This window comes from Symphodus melops (genome assembly GCF_947650265.1).
Source record: "Symphodus melops genome assembly, chromosome: 14".
Taxonomy (NCBI): domain Eukaryota; kingdom Metazoa; phylum Chordata; class Actinopteri; order Labriformes; family Labridae; genus Symphodus; species Symphodus melops.
Window position 1 is genome coordinate 20,467,084 of NC_136704.1, and position 26,611 is coordinate 20,493,694.

At 38.8% G+C, this 26,611-nt stretch overlaps 1 protein-coding gene across 2 annotated transcripts in view; it reads left to right on the forward strand.

The window, feature by feature from the left end:
• LOC306835354 (cadherin-18) overlaps positions 1–26,611 on the forward strand; it is a 182,545-nt gene that overhangs the window by 114,774 nt on the left and 41,160 nt on the right. For both annotated transcript variants that reach the window (XM_079361835.1, XM_079361834.1), the window contains exons 3-4: positions 10,583–10,877; positions 17,358–17,477. In XM_079361835.1, the coding sequence (XP_079217961.1) occupies positions 10,583–10,877; positions 17,358–17,477 (415 nt within the window). The remainder of the gene's footprint in view (positions 1–10,582; positions 10,878–17,357; positions 17,478–26,611) is intronic.

The window sequence follows — 26,611 nt, forward strand, 5'->3', positions numbered from 1 at the left end:
AAAATGTACGTTTTCTTGTAAAGAGATTGATGAACACAACCTTAACCACACATTCATGTTGTGTGCTTTCAAACAAATGCAATTACAAATGATAACACAGATGACCCTTAAAAAAAGCCTTGTGGAGCCCCATGGCGAAGTGGACAGTTGATTTGGATGATAATTCAACACGAAGTTGAGTTCTTTAATCCATTGCTAATGAAACAATATCAGTGAGTGCAGCTCGAAACCAGGAATGGTGATATAACTTGAATCAGTGCGCAATCAATATAACAGCAGCTTGTACCTTTGAGTGTCGGTGTTCGTGCATGTGTGGCGAAGACATATATTGATTTTTCTTCACCTTCATTTAAGACAATTTGGATCAACCGCTTTTGTTTGAAATGGCTCATCGTTATCCGCACAGGGATCGAAATGCAGCTGTATAAACACCTCCTTCATACTGTCACTCTAAAACCAAACAAAAGATGATAAAAACAGCAGTAGACTCAGCAGAGTGAATAACGGTTCAACTTCCATTGATTCAACAACTGCTGGAAATAACTCTTGAATGCCGACTGCACTGTATGTGCAGGCATGCATAATTTTCCAAAGTGCATTCCCCTGTCCTATGGCTGCAACGTCTAACATATTAGCACCATTTAGACACTTGAGACCAAACGTTTTGCCTTCACTCACTTCCACAGCGCAAAGCAGAAATATGTTTTGCCGAGCTGATGTGCTGACAGTTTGATTTCTGTCTCTTTCGAATGTGAAATTTTAGCTGCAGTCAGAGGCAGAGCCATTAAATAAGTGTCAGAGTTGCTTCCAGGGCCTCTAATAATCTCATTACCGTACATCAAGAAGTCAAACACCCTGCTGGGAAGACAACGATTCATTCTCTGTCTCCCCGCAGATGTCAAAATAGAGGACAACGATGAGGGCGGATCGCAGAGATGTGCATCAGTGGCACGTCCTCAAGCCGCCCCTCATCACCGTCTCTTGATGTATGGTCATTAGGCGGGCGTTCCATCATCAGGCTTTACTGTGACTGTTGCAAATCAATCGAAGAGAAGGGGGCGCTCGGAGGAGTTGATTGGGAGGGGAGCGAGGCCAAAACGGGGTAATAATCAGACAATCAAGCTCGCCGACATAAAAAGTGATTAAGTCCTCTTGCGTGAAGTTAAAGAGGCGAGATTTAATCAAAAACTAACACCCCTACCTCCCGCTTCTGCTAATTGCAAATATGAAGCAAAGGCACTCATCACCAGCCAGGGAGCCTGTCCTGTTCTTGTCTCCTTCTTTTAACCCCCCTTCTCCATTTTCTTCAATTACCTCGAACGCCGTTGAAGGATTTGGTAATCTGCACCCCCAACTCCCGCCTTCAACTCCATTGTCTGCAAAAGCAAAAGGCCTACTTCCAACATGAGAGACTGGTGGATTTGTTGGAACATAGCGGGCTTTGTTTTGTCCTTTATCTCTCATTTTAAACTGTTTATGTATATTCAAAGCATGTACACTGGGGCGGGTGTTTCTCAGCTGTTAGAGTCAATCTAACTGAAAAGTCGGGTGGGGGGTGCGATCGCCAGCTGCTTCATCAACGGCGTCCGATTGTGTTTGAATGGGATTAGTTACTTTTGATGGTCACTTTACATCGAAAATTTTAGCATGGTTGTGTGAATGGGTGGGCGTGACCTGTGGTTTATTCTGTCGCTGTACAAGCTCACGTCCATTTACCATATATGGTAGTGTTTTAATCCTGGCATATTTACAGCCAAGTGTAAACTCTGGTTAGACCTGATGTCTATGTCAAGTGTTTGGTTGTGATTCGGCACTCATAATTGGTGGATTTAAGTGATGTTAATGCTGTTTTTCCTGCTTCAGGTTACGTGTTGTTCTTGCCTGTGTGGTTTGGTTAGCTTGTCACATAAACAGCTAGTAGAAATGTCCTTCAAAAGGATTCCCTCACGCTGTTATGCTGTGAGTACATTTCGCAGTCTGTACTTTTCACTTGCTTCACACACACACACGCATAAATCAGGAAGGTGAGTCTGCAGTACAACATGTACAAGCTATTTGTAGCCTCGGTGCATCTATACAAATTTGCTCTCCTCTGCTGTAGCCCGTAGGCCCTTTAAGCTGTGTCATAAATATGATGTCTCCTTGAAAGTTTCACCTGCTGGAGAATTGATTATAAATCAGCATGGGATAAATCAGCTGAAATGTCGCCAGTTGAATTTTGACATTTTTTACACCTGGTATCCAATGTCATACAATTGTCACATGCATTTATTTCATATCGTTTTGTCCCTAAACGAGAGAGATGCTCTTCTTCTCTTTTACCCCCTTTTTCTTCTCGTCCCACACAGATCTTAATGAGTGGACATTAGCGCAACAAGGCAACATTTTCTTTTTTCATTCAAGCAGACAGCAAACAAAGCTGGCTTGGCAAATACATTGTGTGGATCTGTACAATGAATACCGCCAAGCCATTACAAATGGAAAATACCAATAATGCAATCCAGCCAGGCACATGCATTATCTGGGTGTGTACAATGAAAAGGACAAAGGCAGCACTCTGAGAAAAAGGAGTAGGCGAGGAGGTCGGGCTGTGCTTAAACTCTATTAGGAGGGAACCCTATAGAGCGTTTCCTATTAGACTCTGTTACTTGCCATGTGCTCCTTTTAAGAGAACATTTTTCCAAGATTTCCCATGCTCCATTTAAGTCATTTACTACACTCTACCTTGCAAGGTAGAGTGTTTTTTGGCTGGCCATTGCCACACCATGTGGACAGTCAGTCAGCTATGTTTGCTTTGCAGGAAGGGAAAAAAAAGAATTGGCAGGGATAATGTTTGGCATGATGGTGATGTCTAGAGTGAGACTGAATCTTGGCTTGTTGTTCTGTCTGTCCACAAATGGAGAGACTGAATCTTCTTTTATCTGCCATTGGTGAAATTTCGTTGGTCTTTTTCATTACACATTATTACAGAAGCTTTTGCACAAGCTGGGTTTCTTTTTTAGGTGTTCTATTTGGTCAATGTCAGATGATTGTTTTTCTCCATAGTCATAACTTTACGTTTATGATGATGCCTGGATATACCTTTACAATGTGAATTAACATACTATCTGTGCTCATTACAGTTTATTTCCATGAAAGAATGACTAGGGTTTAACATCATTAATCATGGCGTAGCTGCAATCGCAAATAAAGTTCTACAAACCAAACAGACATTAGTTCAGCCCACTACACCAATAAAGACAAATATGGCTTTTATCATGGTACATAACATTAAGTTTTATGGTGTAGTATTTTATTGTATTTTCCATTATTTTTTTCTGCAGCATAATATCTATGCTAGTGTCATAATAAAACTTTATTTCGGTTTTCTATTATATTTTTTATGAAAATTCACATTATATTGTTTTTCAAAGAAACTGCGTCATACATTAAATCACAGTGTAGTCCAGATGTTCAGGTTTGTAACATGCATGAAAATTAACGTTAAAAAATTGAGAACTTCTCACCATGCTGCCCAGATGAGGTTTGCCTCTCCTACCTGGCTCCTCTAAATACTTCTCCACCTCCCTGTTGCTCTCAGGTGTGCAGAAGGTAGAGGGAGAAACAGAGAGAGAGCGCCGCATGTTGCAGAATGATCTCATGTACTATTGCACTTGTGACCCATTCATTTAAATGTATTATCCAGCATCGCTTCTTAAGTCAAACGGACTATGTCGTGTTTCAGAAACAATCCTGTACTGTAAGTCACCTGTCTTCTTGGAGGATTGTTTTTGTTTCCCAATCTATTCTCTCTTTGTAAATGAATTAGACACCTGACAAGCGATAGGACGGAGCCAAAAGTCTGTTTAGCTCTGAGCACCAATTAGTTCGTAACACAAACAGTTTAAGGCTATTCTCTCAAAATGAGCACGCCGAGCCGAGGCAGTGAAATCACGCAGCTTGTTGACAAAAGAAAGTGAAGGCAAACACACTTTTTCTCAGGTTGGTTCTCCGGGTATAAAATTAAATTATGAGCATTGGTCTCCTTGAGATTTGAAGTGTTTTTCGTCGGCGACTTTAGAGCCCCAGACTCTGCTGATCTCTTTTTAACTCCTCTGAAATGCATTGCCAGCTGCCAACCGCCAGCTGCATGCCAGTCATCTTTTCCACTAGTCTTTAATAGAGTCGTCCATAGAGACAGAGAGATAAACACAATCCCTTGTTTTGATGCCCTGTGGAGGGAAAGGATTCCTCTTCAGTCTTTTGTTGAGGAGATGACAAAGAAACAAGGTTTCAGAGGTCAGAGCTTCAACTACCGCATGACGTGTCCCTGGGATTCACTGCTCACACATGTCCTTACATTTCTCTTCAGTTTTTATTGCTTTGACTGGACATTTCTGCCTTTTTGCCCTCATCCAACCCCCTCCTCCTTTCTATGGGATTGCCACATACAGGTCTTGTGAATGTGAGACGCTTATCAAGCCAGCCCTGCAGTTTAACAAATTGACACAAATTACATTGAGGCGGGCAGCCATAACATTTTCTGTGTGATCAAAATAAATGAAGTATAAATAAAATATTTCAACCCCGAAGCTGGAACGCAAGAGCAGCACCCTCTGCAAAGAAATGGAGCCCCTTATTTGAAGTCATGAGTTGGAAATTTGCCCCAAGCCTAGTTTGGTAGACTCAGCTGTGACTAAGAAAATATGGAATATGGAAATCTGTGAAACTGTCCAAACAGCAGCGAGGGATTCCACAGAAAGTTGTCATCTCCAACTGTCGTTTTTGGGTATCATGAAACAGTCACAGATGGTTGGTAAATATGAAAGTTGTGTGCAGTTGATTTAAATCCAGAAGGAATACAGTATCAGTATAAGATGTCTCAATATTGGCTGTTGAATGTTTTATTTATTTTCTTATTATTGAGGCAGCAGCTGATGGAAATCAGTTGAATTTACTGTGTTCCTGTGTAAAAATACAGTGAATACTTTTACCTGCTGGGTCAACAAAATATTAAAACTGAAACATTTGGTCTGGCCAATATAGAGCTGAACAGTGTGGTTTCAGAAGTCAAAATCCCCTTCATTTTCCCCCATGGCTTATTTGATTACGAGTCATAATGTCAGAGCCATCCAAGGTGAACTTACTACAAGCTGAGTGTGATATTAGTTTTAATAAATCCATTTATTCACAATCTCTGGCAAAATCATGACACTACCCATAATCCTAGAGTGTTACAGCAGTGTGTGATTGGTGGAACTGACTGTTACCATGGCAATGTTTGCCTCCCCACGCACTTCGGTTATCAGTGCTATAACTAAAGTTTCCAGAAGTTCAACACACTATATATATACACAAACTAATAAACTACACCAAATAAACACAGTAGTCTTTTCTGCTTCTAGGGTTTGTTAACGCAATATTATGCATTTTGTCGATGCCTTTAAAGATCCTGCTGTATATTGTACTTGTTTTGGACTGATTGGCCAGCTCTGTTGAAGCCTTCCATGGGGCAGAACGCTGCAGGGCTGTCAGGTGAGAGCTGTGCCGTTAAAATCTTAACGGTGTCTTAACAGAGGACTACTGATGATCTGATCTGTTTTGCTCACGTTTAGTATGGACACCCAGCTTTAGAACACTATATGTGAGTTTTGAAATGGGGATAAGCACAATGATATCTCCAGACTTGAATATGTTTGATGATAAAAATGAAAAGATCAATACTCGTATCAAGGGCTGCATCCTCATGGCTCTATAACTGTCTCTTCTGATTTGAATATTGAGTATCGTGTTGTTTCACTCTCAGCTGGCAAACGTTGCAGTATTTTCACTGATGTTTGTTTAATGGTCCAAAACCTGTTGACACTTTTATCACCCATAGATTTTGGAAGGCAGTAGTCGCCATATGCATCATTGCTTCACACTTTGCAGTGTATGATTTATTGGCTCCTGCAAAGAAAGTCAATGGCTAAATTAGCACTTCGACCGGAGGCGTAATTTCATTTATGAGCTGGAGTTGTAGAGGGCTGCTGGACAGAAGTGGATTTATCCTGGTTGTACTTATGGAAGTGGTTGGATCATAAGTAATAACTCTGGTTCTATGCATTATAATGATTGCAATTTTAAGTTGGGATTTCTCATCATCTATTTTTAAATGTCTTCACTACATTAAATATTCAAGGAAGGTGGGCCAAACTGTGTCAACAAAGTAATTGGTTTGGTCGACTCTTCCATTTGATGTGTAAATATGTTCTGTTTTCTTGCTTTGAAGGTTGGGTTTCACATTAGTGCAATCTAGCAACTGATTAACCAACTGATTCAACAAGATCTTTGACTCTCCATCTAATTACAGGCCTGATATTTCCCACAGAAAGGACAGCCTGCTCTCATCAGAGTCAGGCCTGCAATCAGCAGCAGCTTTCTAATTACTCATTTATTTGCCGGTCCAAGTTTTGATTAGACGTGGCCTGAGGACCTGGGCTGTTCGACTTGTTAAACTATTTGCCTGTAGGGGTGCAACAGATCACACAACTCGTAACTGTCAGTGTGCATCTTTACTGCACGACCATTCATGATGCATCCCGCTTTATTGCATCCTCAATTTCTGTATTACTGCACATGCTGTTAAATAAATTTGAACTGTTTCCTTTGGAAAGTGCTGAGCTGACCACAAAAATCTATTATGTCAGATGCTGCATTGTTTCAGTAAAATCCCTCTGACCCACCTCTGTGCATATGTATTACAACAGAACATAATTCCCTGTGTAGTTCAATATAAGTGTGCTGGAAAGTACATAAATAAGGTTTTCCCCAAGTTGCTTTGTGGAAAACAACTTTGACTGCTCACATAGCATGAATCTGTCCGCTTCATGCTCGATTTTAAAACTTTGATTCTAATCTGGTAAAAAACAAGTAAGAGGCACTAATTGTTGGATAATTTCTTGTTATGTATTACCAAAAACGGCAAACACAATCTGTTCACTATTTATATTGCAATGAAGAACACTGGCAACATTTTGGTACCTACACTTTGTCAATATATTTGTGAAATTTAGACTTTTTGCCTGTAATTTTTGATGGATGATTTTTCTTTTTTCTTTTTGTTCGCTGATGTCCACAGACTGCATTATGACGTTTACCAGGTTTAAGCAACCAGCCGTCTTCACAAGCCGCTGCTACTGGAAATCCTTTATGACCTATTTTTCTATGTTAAAGTTTGAGCCCAAACTCAAATTAAATGCTTATCTGTGTGACAATTTAGCTACACACACCACTTGACTCCACTTATGTGAGGTTTAGTAGCACAGTACAGTCAGTTCTAGTTTGAATATTTAACAAAGGGAGTCAATATTTTTCTCAGAATAATCGAAAAGGAACTAAATGTCGCAGCAGGGGGGGGGGGGGATTAATCAGCCTCAATCAAGGGTGAACCACAGCCTTTTACACCATATGTTTAATCTAAATGGTTATGTGAACTGAAGTCTTTTCCTTTTTTAATACCATCTTACACCTCTGAACTTTACTATAATTAAAGCCACACGTGTTAAATTCATTGACTTTTCCAACTGCCTGAACATCCTAAAGAGGTACACAGATTGTCCAGTCATGTCATGTCTCCCTGTAGAGATGTCTAACGGATGTCCAGCAGCGGATTAGCAGCGGTGAGAAGCTAATCAATTATGTAACAAACAGATGAGGGAAGGGTGTGTGCTGCATAGTTTGGTCAATTAAAGGTGCAATGTGTAATGCTCTGAATAGAATTGTAGAGTCTGATGATTGATTGCTCCTATATTTGGGTTACTGTGAAAGTATACTTTTTTTTTTCTTTTTTTTTTTCGCTCCAGTCTGCTCTCCTCTCAAACACTGTTGCTGTGGCCTAATTCAGGGTCTGCAGCAATCAAAATATTACAACTAAATCAGAACATTTGTTCAGCCTGGTTTGTTTTACAAGCTTTGCAGAAGGAAAATCATGTTGTTCCATACACACATTGGAGTTTAGGCTTGGGGACGAGATAAAAAAAAAAAACAAGTCTGATGTGTATGTATTTGTACATTTAGCATCAATTCTTATCAGGGTAACTGACTGTAAATTAGGATACATTTTTATTAGCTTGAAGATTAGCTAACGTTTAAACAAAGTAGTTGTAGTTTCTGAACCATAAAAGGTCCAAGATTTATATGAACTGCGAGCAAATAATCAATTTAAATGAGGAAATAAAGCCTCACTGGGGAATGTTCTAATTGCTGGTGATTGAACCTGTGTTGTGCGATCTCGGGGCTTTATGTGTGCTGATGTTCTGGGTGATAAACTTAGTTTGTGGTTTTCCCATGGATTCGTCAACACCAGAGATTGTATTTTAAGATGTACTGAGCAAAAGCCCCGTCCGAGAGGAGCCGTAATGTTTAGAGCTCCCCATGCTGACTTCCAAAAAAAACAATAGGTGATAAACCCCGCCTTCTTGTTAAGGGGAGAGAGACATGGCAGGAACGAAGTCACAGGACCGACTTGAACCGCTGACCTGGAGGAGCATAGCCTCCATGCATGGTTAGCTCGCAGCTATCCACTAGACCATCTGCAACCCTGCTATACATCACTTTTCTCTGAAATATATGTTGAACCTGCCATTTTGTAAACTCAAATATTTGAAAAAACACCCACTCTTTCCTCAGGCCTCGTTTCAGAAACCTAGAAAACAATGTCTTTTTCAGAAAATGGTACCAATTATTTTGAATTGAATTGTTTTACACTGTTACATAATCGGCACATATTTTAATTTCTGTTTGAAAATGAACAGTCGGGGTGTAGCAGATGCTGCTTTGTCGAGTGTTATAACTGTGTAAACATTACAGCAGTTGAGTCAGATGACTCATATCCCTCCCTGTTAATTATTCTCAACTTGTGACTACTGTTTCCATGTGTCTGTGTTGGTCGGAATTTTTTTTTAGATCAGGCCAAGAAATACTTGAAGTACTTGAAGTACGATTCAAGAAGTGGTGTCACTGTAGTTGTAATTGATCACGTTCCTGTATATGCCCTTATAATATTATTTTTAGTCCGTCCCTCTCCAAAGAAGTTGTTGGCAAATCTTACTCTATGACATGCATGCTTACACAGACAATCTAATTATTACCATGTGAGGAGGAGTGCCACACTATCCCTTTACAAACACACCATGAATTATTTATTATTACAATGTATGTGTAGCGTACGTTCTCTGTGTGTTTTGCATCTTGTTCCAGATGAACATGTGCTGCGAATTTTTTCAATTCAAAGATTGTCTTCGCAACTCATTGATGTGCATCTACATTTAAGAACAGCTACAGTGCAGTACTACCAGTATATAGAGTGCTGCCAATGCAAAATGGAAATGGATTATGCTGTTTTGTTGTGCTGTGATATTTCCCTGGGGAGGGGTGGACTTTAAAGAAAAAAACTGTGAAAACAGGAGTTTCCTAACATGTTTTATTCATGTGTGAAAATGAAATCGTTTAAATGACGACGTCACCACTGCACACTGGTGCAGAAGGTACTGGACGATATTTTCATAGAATTTAAAAGTGCGACCCAGCTGAGCAATCGGCATGAAAAGTCTTAATCCTCTTGGTGTCAATTATGGCTGAACAAGTGGCACTCTCTCTCTTGGTGAGAAAGAGCCAGAGCTCCTTCATCTGAGCAGTGTTATAAGGATTGCTCCAAAAAACTTTAATCTCCAAAGATGCATTTTCTTTAGTGCAGCTTGGGTACAGCTGAGCCTGAGAGAGAATTATTGAATAATGTGAATAATGTAGTGTCTGAGATGGATGTTGGGAGCTTTTTGAAGCTGGAGAAGGCTGAAGACCCCAGTGCACTGCAGTAATGATGCAAAGGTTGCTACTATGTAAAGTTGTTCTTTTTTTTGTTTTTTTTTAATTAAGGCATTTGCAGAAAGTGTAGTTCTGCATAGGTTTATTTTAGTCTTAGAATATCTTCATATAAAGATTGGGGCTGCAACTATTGATCACTTTCATCCATATTGTACTTGTGTTTTATGATTCAGACCTGATTGATTTCTCAGTGAGTAATTATGGATGTGTCAAATAACGGCCAGGGTTCAGGTCCAACCTATGGCTCATGTCATTCCATGTCATTCCTCAACATTCCAACTCTCCGGTCTCTGACTATATCTTCTGTCCTTTCACAATAAAGGCATTAAAAAGGCCCCCAAAAATATCTTTAAAAAAGATCTCCAAAATGTTTAGCTAATGTCTACTTTTTTTGGGTACAGTACCCCAAAAACTTTAACAATAAAATATGTAATTAAAAATAAATAAAATTGGATAATAGTTGTGTAATATTATGACAAAGCCTTTACTAGCACAATAGATGATTGGTTGTCTGAAAGGATAACCGACCAATCATTTTGAGCTCTATTAATCTTTGCAACAAAAAAAAAGAAGTCCCATCGAATATATTTCTGCTCTTGCAGCTATACTCTCCATCATTGCACTAGTTTAAAACTTGAATCATAGTTTGAAATCCTGAATCAAAAACTACCGTAAGAAGTCATTTCGGTAGTGTACCATTTCCTGCATTCACACAGTGTCTGTCTGCTCTCCCTTGCAGCTTCACTCAAACTCAGATAAAGGCGACGGATCCGTCAGGTACATCCTGAGTGGGGAAGGAGCCGGGACTATATTTATCATCGACGAAGTGACAGGAGATATTCATGCCGCTAAGAGCCTGGATCGGGAGAGGAAAACGCATTATGTCCTGCATGCACAAGCCTTGGACCGCAACACGGAGGAGGCCCTGGAACCAAAGTCGGAATTCATCATCAAAGTACAAGACATCAATGACAATGCACCCAAATTTCCTGATGGACCCTTTGTAGCGACGGTGCCTGAGATGTCTGAATTGGGTGAGTAAGGCTACAATTTCAAATGAAACTTACAATGATTGCTCTCTGCTGTTCTCAGCAGTAAGCCCTCACCTGAGTGGGCTGAAGCAAAAAAAAAAAAAACCCCAAAAAACTGTCTGGGCATGAGTTATTTTTATGTTCTTTTGAGCTATTCTTCATGCATATAATCCTTTTTTTATCCCTGCGGTGAAGACACAAATTGTAACGGCGAGACCTTCTATTCTATCTTGTGTGTGTTTCCAGTCAACTCATGACCATGTAATGCTTGGACACAGTTTACAGGAAGGTAATAGTATGAGCAAACGTGATCAAACATGTTGTTGCCACATGCTGCATTCTGCTTTGTCCTCTCTGGATAATGTTCTCCAGAATGTTTGATCTTCTGTAAGCCAGCCGAGTCCTCTTTTTCATCGTTGTTTTCCGGTTGCTGTGATGGCTTCCCGAGTGGGCAGGTCTTTATTGAGCACTCAATAATGCCTCCACAGCAATCCTCGCCATCGAGACTGTGGAGTCCTTCACATCATAGAGGAAAGAAAAGCCTCTATTCACCTCCTCTGAGACAACCGCTCTTCATACGCCCAGCATCATGTGGCAAAACATCTATTTTTTATTTCTTCATTGTACAGTTCTGTTTTTAGCTCGGGTGAACAAAAGCCACCCTTTTCCAAGTCTGGTGTATTCTGCCTCAAAGCAGAAAAACTCCAAAGTACTGTGCTAAAATATTTCACAGCATCCGTCAAGACATTTGTAGGTTGTCCAAAAGGTAGCCAAACTGCTGTCAAAGCAATTTTGCTTGAAATGTACGATAAAATAGTGATTATGTGACAGTTTGTTGAAAAGATTCCATTTCAAGCTGTCTGTCTAAAATAATCTTTCTTGTCACTGCAAAGGAGGTAGGCACACTTATTAGGAAATGTCTTAAAGTGGAAAGGAATGACTTCATTGGTTTCTTGCGGCAAGAAGATGGAAATGTGCAAGACTGATAAAATATGCAAACCCCGATAGACCTGTAGGCGCCCTCTTTATAAACAGTCAATATCTCCCTGGTTGGATTCATGAATATTCATGAACAGGCATGCCTGACACACATACAAGTTCACCAGTCAGTACATTTGTTTTTCAGTTGGATGTGTGAAGTGCATGTCTTAATGCTGAGAGTACTGCCCTGTGAGATGTAATTTAATATAATGTAATTTCTAGCTTCTTAATCACTTTATTTTAGGTCATGTTTAGAGGGGACACACATATAAAAGTACTTCAGATCTGCATCTGACAAAAGTTCTTTTTACATGAGTGTCAGTCAGTAGTTGACTAGTCATGGAATTTTTTGTTTGGGTGTTGTATGATATGTGAAATAAGTCAGAATTTGGTGATTTGCAAAACATTGAAACCCCTCGTGAAATTGGAAATAGAACAAATATTACAAGTCAAATGTTGAAACGGAGAAACGCACAATGTTTTTTTTTGGAAAGGTTTATGCTTAATTAGTATTTGATGCAGACAAAATGTTACAAATTTGGACAGTTGCAACAAAGACTGGAAAAGTTGTGACATTATTAAAAAAAGGTCTCATTGAACATGTTGTGGGAAAAAAATGCTAAACAATTAGCCCTATAAAGAGTTTTATAAGTGTCCCCGAAAAACGAGCCGCCAATAAATGATAATGCTAACAGTAATGATTCTGAATGGTTCAAAAGAACCAACATTGATTTAACACAGTATAACACTGTTACTCCTTTTCTTCAGTTCTAGGAACTGTATTTCACAGACCACTATGTGAGACTGATTCAGTTTGCTTTGACCTGGCACCCGTTTACTACAACTTTAGTACACAAAGTACTAAAGAATCATTGCAATAAACTTTATATGCTCTATTTACAATATGAACAAGGCTCTCTCCTCACAGGGAAGGTCTCAGCAAGGTTCAGATAGGTATAAAAGATGCAGGGATCTGAAAACAAGGTTCTAAGGCTCTCAACCAATGAAGACCTTGCTGGTCCAAAGTCTTTTCATTGACTAACGTGTGGTTGATTATGAATCTAGAATTTTATCCTACATTAAAGGATTTTAGTTCATGGGAAACATAACCTTTATCTTTGGACGAATGCATAGTAGACTCATAAAAAATACATTTGCAACACTAATCTGAGCTTTGAAATCATTGGTTAACTTCGAACTAGACCATTCATTTAAAAGTTTCAATGTTCACTTGCTAAGTTAATCATGGGATGCACAAAAAGAATCAATCACCATTGATGACCCAAGGAAGGAAATCATCGACTGAGGAAAATAATTAGCCTTTTTTTCCCGCCCCCTCTTTTGCTGGCATCCATTAAAGTAATTCCTCTTCAGTTTTGAGTCTGCTGCGTCAAATCGGCTGTAACAATCAACTGTCCTCACACTCCACAGCACTAATCCCCCAGCATTTATCAATACTCGCGCTCCAGATTGCAGGAAGGGATTGTCTGCAAATGTGTGGCAGCTAATTGGTTGTGATGTGCCTTTTTTTTTCCAGCCTAAATTGATTGGCTGGGCACTTGCCAGGTAGTCTAATGTTGCTATGTCATGTCTTCTATTAAATGTATTCATATTTTTCAGAGTGCCAGATACAAGAAGTATCAATTTCCTACTATTGTACACATCACCCAGTTGATGTTTCTAAATGAAAACGCTGGTGAAGCTCTGCTTTCCAGTCAACCCTTTCACTTCTGGTAAAATGACTGTTTAATACTCGTTTCAAAACTTGGAGGAAGTAGTAGTGGTTTGTTAAAATGAAGAGTTATGATTAAATGACTGCTCTTGGAAATAATGTACGGAAATTGATCCAAATTGCACACATGGGCTGAAAGTGTTGAATTCCTAATAAACAACCACATTGAGATTTCAGAGTTCCATTACAAGGACTTATTTGCCTCCCTTTGCCACTCTCAAATGTTGTTTCCAGTAAATGCATTCATCCATCATAAAAAGCCAGATCAATGTTGTTTTAGCTTGCTTTAACATCTGATGTCTTTTGAGATGTACTTGCACATTTTCTTTCACTCTGAGATTTCAAAGCACTTCCCATATCTGATGACAGGCCTCTCTAAAAAGCTGTGTATTGAAATTCTCCATTAAGATGACATCTTATTTCAACCTACCAAGTATCACCCAACATCTCACAAACTAATTGCGGCTTCATTACTGTATGGCTCTGGGTTTTTCATGTCACAACCAAATCAAAGTGGAAATGGAAAATGATTATACAAAATCCTTAACTCAGACTGAAGAGAATTCAACGGTTTTAACCCATTTGTCAGAGTCTACCCTTGGTGTTTTTTTAAAAGAACATAATGTTTTGGAGTCAGGTGAATGAGCCACTTTGGGCCTGTAAAAATCAACAGAATGGAATGGAATCGAAAGGGGTTATGAAAGTGGATAAAAAATTGAATAATATTTATCATAGAGTTATTCAAGGGCTGAATGATTTGGTTAAAACCAAGCAAATTACACAAAGTCTTTACAAGAAAATCCAAACTACATGCCCTCATTTATCGCCATCTATTTCAACTAGGCATGCTTGCACTTTATTCAAACTCTTGCAGTGCCAGTATTCTTGAAAGTCTGACCAATATGACCAAGTCAGACTGTATACACTCGGTAGTTACCTTATAAGGTACATCTGTCCAGTCTTGTGCAATCCAATTCAACAGCTCAGCCGTAAAGTCTACTTTTATGATGCCTATATTGTCCAGACAGTGTCATAAAGGTGTTCATTGAATTATATGTTTTAGTACTGAGGTCATATTAACCCACTGTGTTGTACTGGACTGCAATATATCAAGAGATTTGTCATGAACTATAATAGAGTAGATAAAATAAAATAAAACAGACTTCTCAATATGAGGTAGTCCAGGGCCAAAAAAACATTGTTTAACTTGACCTTAGTCAAAAAGATATTACAGCACAGGCTGTATTTCGACTCTTGTGTTCTTTGTAATTGTGGTCACCTGGAACATGGCCACTTTAAAACGTAATCCTGGTACAATGCAAGGTGGCGTATACAACTGAAACAGCAAGTATACTTATCTAACCGTGAAGCAGTCTTACATTCAGACAATGCAGTGTAGACTTGATTTTTAAGTCTTTGTATCGGCTTCATTTTTTTAAAAATGTCAATTTGCTTCAATTTAGAGTTGCCATCTCGAAAATTGGCTGTATGGTTTCAGGTTAATACCAATAAGTAGTCACTAACTTGAATCCAATGAATCCAAGATTAGCAAACATTTGAAAATAAATATCATTGCTTTCAGCCACCGGTTTAGCACCAGCATGTGTTTAAGCCTCCTTCGTCTAATGCTGGTCTCTTACAACTACTGACTTTTAAGCTTTTTTAAGGCAGAGACACATTTCCATGTTTGGAATATAATCATGTAATGTTGCTAGATTAGGGGCACACTCCTGTGATTTTGGTCATTTGGTGTGAGGTGGTCAAAAAACCTCTGGTCTGAGCTGCTTTAAGGCAATTTGATTTTATTCATGTTAGGCTATTTGATGACTTGACAACCATCAAAAACCAGGAGGAGAAACTGGTGGCGTAATTGAGAGAGAGCAATGTGTTTACCTTTATTTAACCGGGTTGGTCCTATTGAGATTAAGAACTTGTCAACCGAATGTTGTTAAAGAGCAATTATTACTCCCTAAGCAACTCCACCAGTTTCTCCTCCCTCTCGCTTTTCTGCTCTAAAGTTGTAATCCTTAATTTCCACCAGGAAATGATTGGAAATAATCTCAAAATAAATCTAGTTGCACTCTTGCAGTCAGTGGCCTGCAAGATCCCAATCAGCAGCAAAACACATTAAGATGTAGAGACTGTTGGATGGAAGGAAACCTATTATTGTTTGGTTGATGGTCCCATTGTGAGAGCTTTGGTCTATTAGTGTTTGCATTGTATTATGTGTTGCAAAGTGTCTGCGCTCTCCATAAAGCCCTTAACTTGAAAGAAAACTGGGACGTAAGGACCAAAAAAGACCAAATTCCCAGAGGGAAAAACTTGCATAGACTAACTCAAGTGTTCGCTCTTTAATCAGACCTTTTAATGTAGCACTTATCCTGTCAATAGTTTGAACTATACAGTACTTGGGCTCTTAGGTTGAAGTGCATTGTAAGGAATGGTAAGCCCATTATACATCTTTTAAGGACTGTATAATGAGTGAAATAGCTATCAGTATAACAGTATATGGAATTAAAGTTAGATAGAACATTTCTCAGTCATTCTACTGTACAGACATATTTATTATACAAGATTGCAGATATTGTTCTCTTTACTTAAGCCATTAACATAAACCAATTCAAGGTCCATTAGTTGATTTATGTACTTTCTAATAAGTTTTCCGTGGCGGACGATTCGGAACCAGCTTAACTTCCAAAAAAATTCCTAGACTCGATTAATTCTAAATAATTCCCATCGCAATTTCCTCAGCAATGTCTGCAATGATTCAGAGTGACCAAGCATACGGTCGACTACACTCTTCATTGCGGTTGACGTTTCTCTCTGAGTTTTTCGCTTGTTTAATTGAGTTAAATTCCCATATGAAACTACAGAGCAAGAAGATTTACAGGCTTTAGGATGTATCATATAGCTCATATGGCCCGTTACACAATCAAACTGGCATTGCTGCATATACTAATGCACAATGTAAGCTAACAATGCAATTAAAATGTGCTCATCATGCAATTATAATGGCTTAATGAAGCCTGTAATGCTGGTTGAGCAACACTTCATGTGTTAAATTGGACCACAATGGCTTTAACGCATCATTTTTTTAAATAACACTGTAAATACTCAGCTGGCCTCAGTGTTTAAAGCACTTGTCTTTGTTGTTGTCAGTTTTTGCAATCAAAAGCACTCAGAAACTAACAAAAACATTTGTGTAGCTATTCTCCATTAATCATCCTAAGGCTGAAAAATATGTCTGGAAAAGACTATTAAACATCCATTTGGTATAACTTATGAACTGCAGGCTCATGTATTTTTATGAATTACTAATTATCATTGTATACTTAATTTATTTCAGTGCTATTTATTTGTTTGGACTTATTTTTTTTTTTTTTTTTTTTTTTTATAAAGACAGATTGCAAAATAACCTTACCTTTTTTTTGTTCTTGTGGAGATGAGTTACATACAGAAGGCAGTATATTATGCAAAAATAATGTGTGAGTATTTGTAAACGCATGCAAAGCCTGGATCTCTTCTGTTTTAAATTTTTAAATTGAGAATGTGTCCAGCATTTAAAATATCTCTCTCTCTAAAACCACTGCCATATATTAACATTTATTGCTCAGTTTTTCTCCTGGGGTACGAAAAAAACCTCCTCACACGGTTGCTAGGAGATTTTCAAAAAATGGCTTTTACTTACAAATTTCATGGTATTAACCTTTATAAAAATGTTAAAGAGTGACAGTGGCTGGGAAATAATTTTGACTGTGTTCATTTTTTAGGCACATCTGTGTTGCAAGTCACAGCGACTGATGCTGACGACCCCACATATGGAAACAGCGCCAGGATAGTCTACAGTATTCTACAAGGACAGCCATATTTCTCCGTCGACCCCAAAACAGGTACAGTATTATTGCATTCTTGGGTAAAATATATTTTAAAAAAGCCCACTAAAAGCTATTTTCATAAATGGGTGTAATATTTAACTTCCGTTTCTATTGTTGATCTCCCAAAGTGACATGCACATCATGCTGTGAAGTCTATGCACAACACGCTTCCTGCAGTGAACATTCTGTTCTGTTGCTGCCACATCGTAAAAGCTCAAAAGCCGCCACAGTAGAGTTATAGACCACTCATACGGCTGCTGTATTGTCGTGCACGCTCACCCACTTTTTGTTGGCCATAACTAACGCCTCAAGGGTCAAAGGAGCCATTTGCGGAGATGTCTTCAGAAAGCCATTGTTTCCCACCTTTAGAAAGGAGGTAAAAAGCCCAGACAGGCAGTGCTCAGTCTTTTCAGTCCATCTATTGTCTGAGAGGCCTCTGCTAGAGTCTATTAAATTTTAATAAAGCTTTTAAAGTACAAGATATATAACTTTTATATGAGGTGAAAATGTGTCCCTGTGAGTGTGCGCCTGTTTATTTCTGATCTCTCTTTGTCTCACAAAAAGGCTTTGTCCATGCACGTTTGTGTTTGAAGTGTTACGCTCTTGCCTCGGCTGATTCTGCTGCTGCTGCTACTGCTGACGTTTAACAACAATACACTTGTATGAACTGAATCATTGCTGTCTGGAGCTACTATTGGTCCCTTTGAGACTACAACGCCCATGTAAAACATGAATTCTTTGCTGAATGAGCAACATAAATGAAACGCGGAATATTTTGAGTTTACCTTAGGGAGAAAGGCGGTGGGGGATTGATCGAGCAATTTCACAGCGGTGTGGTGAGGCAGAAGCAATGGCAATTCTTGTGCATGTAAACTGGGATTTTTCCCATACAAAACCACCTACTCCGTTATATTACTCTACGTTTTTGTAGTTGAAATCATGCTCCCAATTAAAAGATCATTTTACAAGTTGATTTTAGTTATTTGTGTGTATGCAGTGTGCTTTCGGACATGTCACATGGCTTGTTTCGCTGGGGCTGACTCTGCGTCTTGATCGAAAGGCGAGGCAGCTGCATTTTCAGCACAGCTTTATTCCTCCCTCGTGTATTCAGTTTCACAAATGTCTGTTGTTGTTTTTTTTCTTTTGTGCCACCAGCAAACCACCATTCCTGACTTAAATTAGCAGATGAGTCTCCAGTGGTCAGTGGAAACTTGCATGTGATCTTACATGTGCTAAGCCCAAGTCTTAAAGTAGCTGTGTTGGCATGCTGCCGCATTTCAGCATCACACTGGGGAGCTGAAGCTGCTTATGCACGTCTCACAGTGCATTAGCATGTTATGTCGCATGTTAGGTAGCTGATTCCCCACGTTTAGACTGTGAAGACATCACAAAGGGATATACACCTATCATTAGTGGGATTAAAGTACACAACAAGTCCAAACACACACATGCCACCTCTACCCATTTGACCTTGGATCTGCTGGCCGGATCCAACAGTGACAGATTTTCACAAGACCCATGAGGTAAGAGGAAGGATCATTTAAGGACAGAGGGTAATGATAGCATTTGGCCTGCACATATGGTGCGGAAGGAATCCCCAAAGGACTGTCTCAGCTTTGCCCTAAATCTTCAGCAAGATACAAAGTTAACAGTTTCACATGTTCCCCCTCCCTGGCTAAAATGGTTTGATCCTCTTAGAGCCACCAGGAACAGCAGGCCCTTCTGACAGTTTGGAAATTGTATTAAATGGAAAATTGACCACAGACACAGGATATATGGCTTATACTATATGACAGGCTTTTCATTGGCAAAGCAATCATACAGAAGTGTTTCAGCTGAAACTCTCAGCAAATGTACATTTATCTTGTGTCTGTCAGTGTACACAAATCTAGTATTTGCAGAATGTAACAACTCTATTCATATATCTCTAACATTTAAAGCAGTGTGCGACAAAGTACCGTAAATTCCGTACTATTGAGCGCACCTGGATATAAGCCGCACCGGCTAAAAAGAAGTAAATAAATGTATTTGTACATATATAAGCCGCACTTGATTATAAGCCGCAGGTGTCCACGCTATAACAAGAGCTATTTACACAGACGTAGGCTACCGGTAACATCCGCAAATACTGTAGCGTCCATACGGACGTTAAAGGACGACGAGAGCGTTCAAATAATAACTTTTAATAACCCGATCACTGTCGGCCGTGACCACGCCGTTTACAGCGGAGAACAAAACCATAACTTGCCGTAACAATCCAACTCTCTCCCCCAGCGTTCTCTCATACAGCCACTCAACACGTTCTCGCTGGTGCATTCACTGACTCTCCACATAATCGGAATTATGAACACATTATCAACTACTGACTTTACAACATGAACCGTTACAATACGAAGCCTAGCCGACGGTGTCTGTAACACGGCTGATGAAAAAGATGACCGTAATATATTTCACAAGAAAAAGTCCATCCATTCACTGCCTCAGAATGACTTCATTACTCACTTCCTCAGTCTCTGTTGTCGCTGTCAGTGTCATCTTAACGTGCAGCAGCTCTGTTAGCTTCTTTGACAGCCAGGTCGATCGCCTTTAACTTGAAAGCTGCATCATATGTATTTCTCCGTGTGTTTTCCATCATGAGGGTGCGTGCATGAAGCGCAAAATGACTGATATTAAGATCCGACGTGACGAAGTCAAATGTTTTTGCGGCAGAAGCTCATTGTCCCCCATAAAAAATCCATGCATTAGCCGCACCGGAGTAGAAGCCGCAGTGCTCGAAGTGTGAGAAAAAAGTAGCGGCTTATAGTCCGGAATTTACGGTATGTGTCTGGCTTCATTCTGCAGTACATCTTAATTAAACTGTTTATTCAGACTTATAAAGAGGGTCATTACCATGATCAACTCTCCAGAATTAAGTGCACTGTCATTACACATAATAACTATAGTGTTTTTTTTTAATGAGCACAGTAAGAATATCATACCTAAATTTTGATGAATCTGTTTTGTATGCTGGCTCCATTAACAATATTAAAGCTCTATTCTATCATGCGCAAAACCAGACATGGTGATCCTGTAGGTCCACACCACTGCAGCTGTGATTAATGATGGCATCCTGTATATTGGAGACACATTATTAACAAAGTCGCAAAATTAAAGTTACCTTCACATTGGGACACTTAAACTATGACTTTGTAGTGCTACCATTATAAAGAAACAGGCATGTGTCTTTTTTTTATTATATCTTGAATGTTTTATCAAAACAGAGTCAAATGTAGTTGCACATTCAACATTTCAATGTCAGATAACTGACATGTTAATAACCAAACGTAAAATGACTAAATTCATATCACATAGCCTATTAATTAACCAGGAAATATAATCAAAGCATCTGTCTCTGCAGTAAATAGGATTCAATCATGGATGTAAATTTGTAATTGGTTCATCTGCTCGTGTTATGGAGCATGAAAGAAGGAACAGGAAATCTAGGATTAGATTTTACTTCACTGAGGTAAATAAAGTGAGCATTCCAACAACATTGTAAAGACAGAAATCTAACTGATGCATGTGATAAAGATGGCAGACTTGAAGGGGGAACTGTGGATAGGAGAAAATCAATATAGCAGCTTGTATTATTGAACAATAATGTGACAATTCAAAATATTATGCATTGGCCTTCCTATTGTTCTTTGTCATAAATCTCCAAAATGTGTTTCCTAAAAACCCAGACAGAGTACAGATTAAACAATGGTACATTATATAGAAACATAACAGTCTTTAAAATGAAATAAAAAAATAAAAGTTGTCCCTGAGATTATTTAAAACACGATTACTGTAAAAGATCATTCATTTTTTGGGATAGAGACTCTGAAGCTTGTCATTTCAAATACCCACGAGGCTAAAGCAAAGAAGGCCAAAGTATTATGAGAAAATGAATAAGAGTGGAAGGTAAAATTTGTGAAATAACCCAGTAAAGTATAAAACCTGCCAACCCATAATTCATTCCAAATCTTAGCAAGAGTATGTCTATTTTCTTGTAACACTTATTACAAGCCATGTTCACCAGACAAGTCCATGAAATATCTCATAGCCTATCAATATTTTAGAAGGGGAAAAAAACAGGAAAAATATGCTTGTTAAAAGTTTTTTGTAGAGTAACCAGATTTGTTTTACTTTACAAGGAAGATACAGCCTGTAAACTTGAAATATCCGTGTAGGAAGATTAGCAGACAGCTAGCTTAAACACATGTTTTCAAACTGACTTAACCGGCTTCTAGCTTGAGCTTCAACAGCTAGCTGGCCATATAGCTACTTGACTTTCAGCAAAGTAAAAAGATTACCGTTTGGATTCAACAAAGAAGCTGGGCATTGACAAATCTTTGCTACAGTCAAGAGTTTCAAATAACACCTACAAATCCTGACGAGGTGTCCTTTAAAAAGGACCCTGAGCACCCATACCGCCGCTTATGTTTTGACTTGTCTGGGGATTTTGGTGAACAGGAGCAGATGCACAAGGACAGCAGAGTATTAGACAAAGACTGAGCCTTTATCTGCTCTCTGAATGTAAATCTCACAGGATAAAAGTTAAAAAAGTAAAGCCTTGCCTGGGCTCTTTTGATGGATTTACTTTTGGAAAGCTCTGTTACTTCCCGTCAGGGAAATTTTACAATATTAGCTTCGCCAGAATAGTTATATTTAATAAGTGACATGCTAACTGTGTTAAGAACATTCGCAACATTGACTTTACTTGATTACATGGTTTGCAAATTCTAAAACTGCAAGCCAGCATTTTCTGTAACAGCTTCCTATATCTCAGCAAAAGTACATCTTAGATGGTAGCTGCATTTATCCTTTTTATAGCCGGGTCGTAACTCCTGTCTTTCCCATCACTACTGTGCATCTGTCACTTACCCGCAGAGACATCAAGGTTGTTCCTCTAGAGTCTCATAGACGAATGCCCCCTCCCCTCCATCCCCACCTCACATCTGTACTCACTCACATACACACAGGCAAACCTCTACACACTGCAGAACCCCTAAGTCCCTTTTGCATCCTAAATAGGCTAATATCTCTGCTGATCTGGGATTTGGAAGTGTTCGAGTTTATTGAAGGAGCTGACACAGATCAAGACGTTTTTAGCGGTTCATGGATTAAGTCTTACCTCTGCTTGGATAAAGAAAAGAGCTTTCTATTTGTCAATCACTTGAGTCTTGAGCAGTCCCACCAGATATTCACAGTGGTAGATACGAACCAACTTATGACTGAGAATTCTTTGGAAGTAAAAATACATACTTTTATGATTTCTGAGATTTTTTTCACAGCTGCTTTTATTAATGTTATCTCCCTTTGCTCCAAAAATGTTCAGAGTGCAGACGCACAGGGATAACATCGTATTGGAAGGGCCAAAAACCAAGATTCCTGAAGCTGGAGATTGAAGAGTGCTTTAGTAATCTCCTATAATCCTTTTTGTTCACCCAGGAGATTGTGCTCCTTTAGAAGTTTGCAGCCAGACAAAGAGGTGGATAGTGCGATGGTATCAAGTTTAATAGACTTGGGAGGTTGAGGAAAAGGCTAACCACCTCACTGTGTCAAATGGGCCCAGGTTCATGGAAGTCGGCTCTTTCTCAATTATTTTCTAAATTAACTCACGAGCTCCGTAGAGATTTAGCAGAGACTATCTGAGGTATTACAGATCAGAAATGGTCAGGGAAAGGAGTTCAGGGGTTCGATCCTCATGTCAATGCACTGACATACCTCTCCAGTTCTTGCACTTTCCAAAGAATCCCTCCACTGCCTTTCCTGAATTGTTAAAGAATTCCACTGAAGAAGGAGTGCAGTTCAGCAATTGTAGGTTTTGTAATGCAGCTGTGATGCATTAGCTGAAAATGTGTTGGTACATTTTCCTACCTGGGCAAAAATCCCTGATTCTGTTTTGCATTTTCTCTGTGTAGGCTTCTCATCTGTTTGTTTGATGGCAAATAATTAACAGAACATCATCCTCACTTTCTGAACTGCGGAATTACTGAAGCCTAAAAATAAAACCTCAAATATTTAATGTGCACTTATCATTCCTAAACCTACTGCAGAGAAATATCGCTCAGAGCGATGTGCCTCCATGAGTAAAGGGGTAATAAGAGACTTGAAAGGTCAGATCGTCTGTCTTGGTGTTGTTTTAATGGGGAGTGTGGCTGCTTGCCAAGATCTGTGTGTCTCAAGGACCCCAGGTTAAGCAATGCTAAGACTCTGGTTAATAACAAAGGACTTCCAATTGAGTTTGCAGACCTCGCATCATTACAGGAAAGTGGCTGCAAGCACTTTGATTAGTTTGGGAAACGGGAAGAAAAGCAGATCCATGCTGAGACTTGACATTTTAAAAGAACACTTTCGTTAAAAAAAACCCCCAAAAAAACAGGAGGAGAAACTGTGTTGTGCTAGCTTTGCTAACATTCCTTTATTGTGTTCAAGATATGTCAGTGACACCTGAGGAGAACATCTTAACATTTGACATTACCATCAGTATTACCAGTTTGTTGACCAAAAGCCTGGGGTCACCAGGAACTCAAAAGAGACTTTATTTGATCATATAAAGAGTATTTCTATGTGTACTTTTACAAAACAGGTTCAGCATTTCTGCTAATATTATATTCTCTGTGATCTCAAATAAAAATACTGAAGCTACGCATCTCCAGCAGGAAGAGCATTAATGATTATGCTATACTTTCAAGTCAGTAAGAGACCCAACAGTCTGACAGTGTTTGCTTGAACTTTGAAAGGCAAAATTCTCCACCTCCTCACAGGTTACTCAACTTTCATTTCAGTAGTGTCTCAAGTTCTGAAATCCAGAACTTATTCCTATATAGAACAATTGAATGGACACATTGAGTGTAGACGGACAACAAAAAATGCTACAGTTTGGAAATATCTTAATATTGGCTTTGATTTAACTCAGAAGAAAGTACTCGAGCACATTAATGTCTTTCTGCTTTCTGCTCTACTTACTGCTTGCTCTTCTTAAAGCAGACCCAATATGCACAAAAAGACACTGTTAGACTCTCTCCAACACAGTACCCAAAAGGAAGTGAGCCGATGCAATTTGCTTGAAAGAACTTAACGGAAAAAAATAGTGGCTAAATCTTGTTTTGCTTTATCTCATAACCTCGAACAAGTAGTTTCTTTGTTCCTCCAAAGAGCATTAAAAGGACACAGCATGCTGTGAAATCTTGTATCTCTTTCTGAACCAGTTGACGCATCCTGTCCTTTTCATGGAAAATGACTCGAAGCATCAGCCACCAGAAAAAAAAAAATAATACAATTAATGGGTTAGAATTATAGCAATTGGCTGCAGAAGGTGAACTGAATTCACAGCTCACTCATAGAAATTCATCAACATGGCTGGTTAATTTTTATATCTTTTATTAGAAATTACAAAAGCTTCATGTTATAGTGCAACTTCTGGCTGTATTTTCAGCAGAACACTTTCTTCTTGTAAACCTTTGAATGCAGACGAGATGGATGATCCAGAGTTATGTAAATGACAGAGCATCATGGCTGCAACAATCATTCTTCGCAGAAAGCTATTACTTTGTCTTAATTATTTCATGTCCCATTTACACTGAGTCTATTTTGTTATGTTACATAAACTGGTGTGAAAACTGGAGGGGCAGCAGGGAGTAGCTTCAGTCTGGATTTAGAAGATTATTGTTGAATAATCCTGGTTAAATAGTTGGGGGGAAACAATAGCAAGATCATTAAGAGCAAAATATATAAAGCATCTGGTTAAAAAAAAATAGGATTGTTGATCTTAATAAACAGAAACAACAATGTAACAGTGCATCAATTTGTTTTAATTGAAGTATCAGAATTAAGGCTCAATTTAGACACTTCATTAATCCTTATGGTTGGTTGACTTGCAATTGACTTGCAAAAAAACTTTATATAGCACTGTTTATACATAAAATGTAGTACAAAGTGCTGAACATTAAAAGCAGTGCATTGACAGACATATTTGCATAAAAATATAGAAATACACATACATACTCAGACAGACAGACAGACAGACAGACAGACAGACAGACAGACAGACAGAGGTATACCTGGTTTTTAAGTTTTGTAGGGATAGGTTGCAAATATTATAGCGATATTACAGGTGGGTATTTGAACAGATATCACAATAAGCAAAAGCACCAATACATGCACAGTCGGACTCATTTCAATGCTAAGTTCAAAGGGTTAACTGCTTTCCACTCATAAATTCATTTATAATTTCAACGATGTTTTTTTTTTTTTTTTTTTTTACAAATGAATCCTCATCTATCATATCATTTATGAAAAAAAAGTCCCTGTCTGTTGATCGACTGCTGATGAGTTCAGGTTCATAGGCAGTCTACAGGCCGTCAGCCACAAACCAGTGTGACAGAGTAACCTTAGATCCCCTGGATCTTAATACTGTTGGCTGCCTTGCTCCTTGACCCACTTTTAATGATTATTCTGCCTGAGGCGAGTGGATTAGTTTCTGTCTATAGAGTCTTGAAGAAAGAGAGAAATGACCTATTGTATAACACTGCTATAGCTGACTCTTTGGTGAAATGAAGGAATCATAAAACTGTATTAATTCACTTTAAAATGATTTTTTTATGGGACATTCAAGCTGTCAAGATAAGAAATGGGAAGAGTGCTAAATGAACTTTGGACACTATGACCAGAGCTGATGAGAAAACCTATGTGTGAGTGGATTAGGTGTTGTGTAAGCCGCCTATTTTTAGAAGGTTTCCCTGTGTTGACAAATACAATTACAAAAAGGTAATGCTGGGGCATTATTTCTGGGAACCTGACAACTTTAATTCAATATGTTCTTTCAAAATGTATAAATAGCTAGCTTTGAAATGCTTCAACAAGTTTACCAGCTGGTCTTTAAATTCAGTAGTCTGTTTTACAGTGGACAGCTAAAAAACAGCTGTCTTTCTTAATCGTCTGACAATAAAATGATACTGTTGTGACAGCACCTGCATAATGTGGTAAAGTATATGGACTTGAAACACTTGGAGTTCTAGTAAAATGATACTTTTTCTGCTGACACTAAGAAAACAGTCTTGTCAGTTTGGCAGGCCCCCTAAAAGTCAATGAAGTGATTCACCCAGCTCAAGTCAACTTGTATT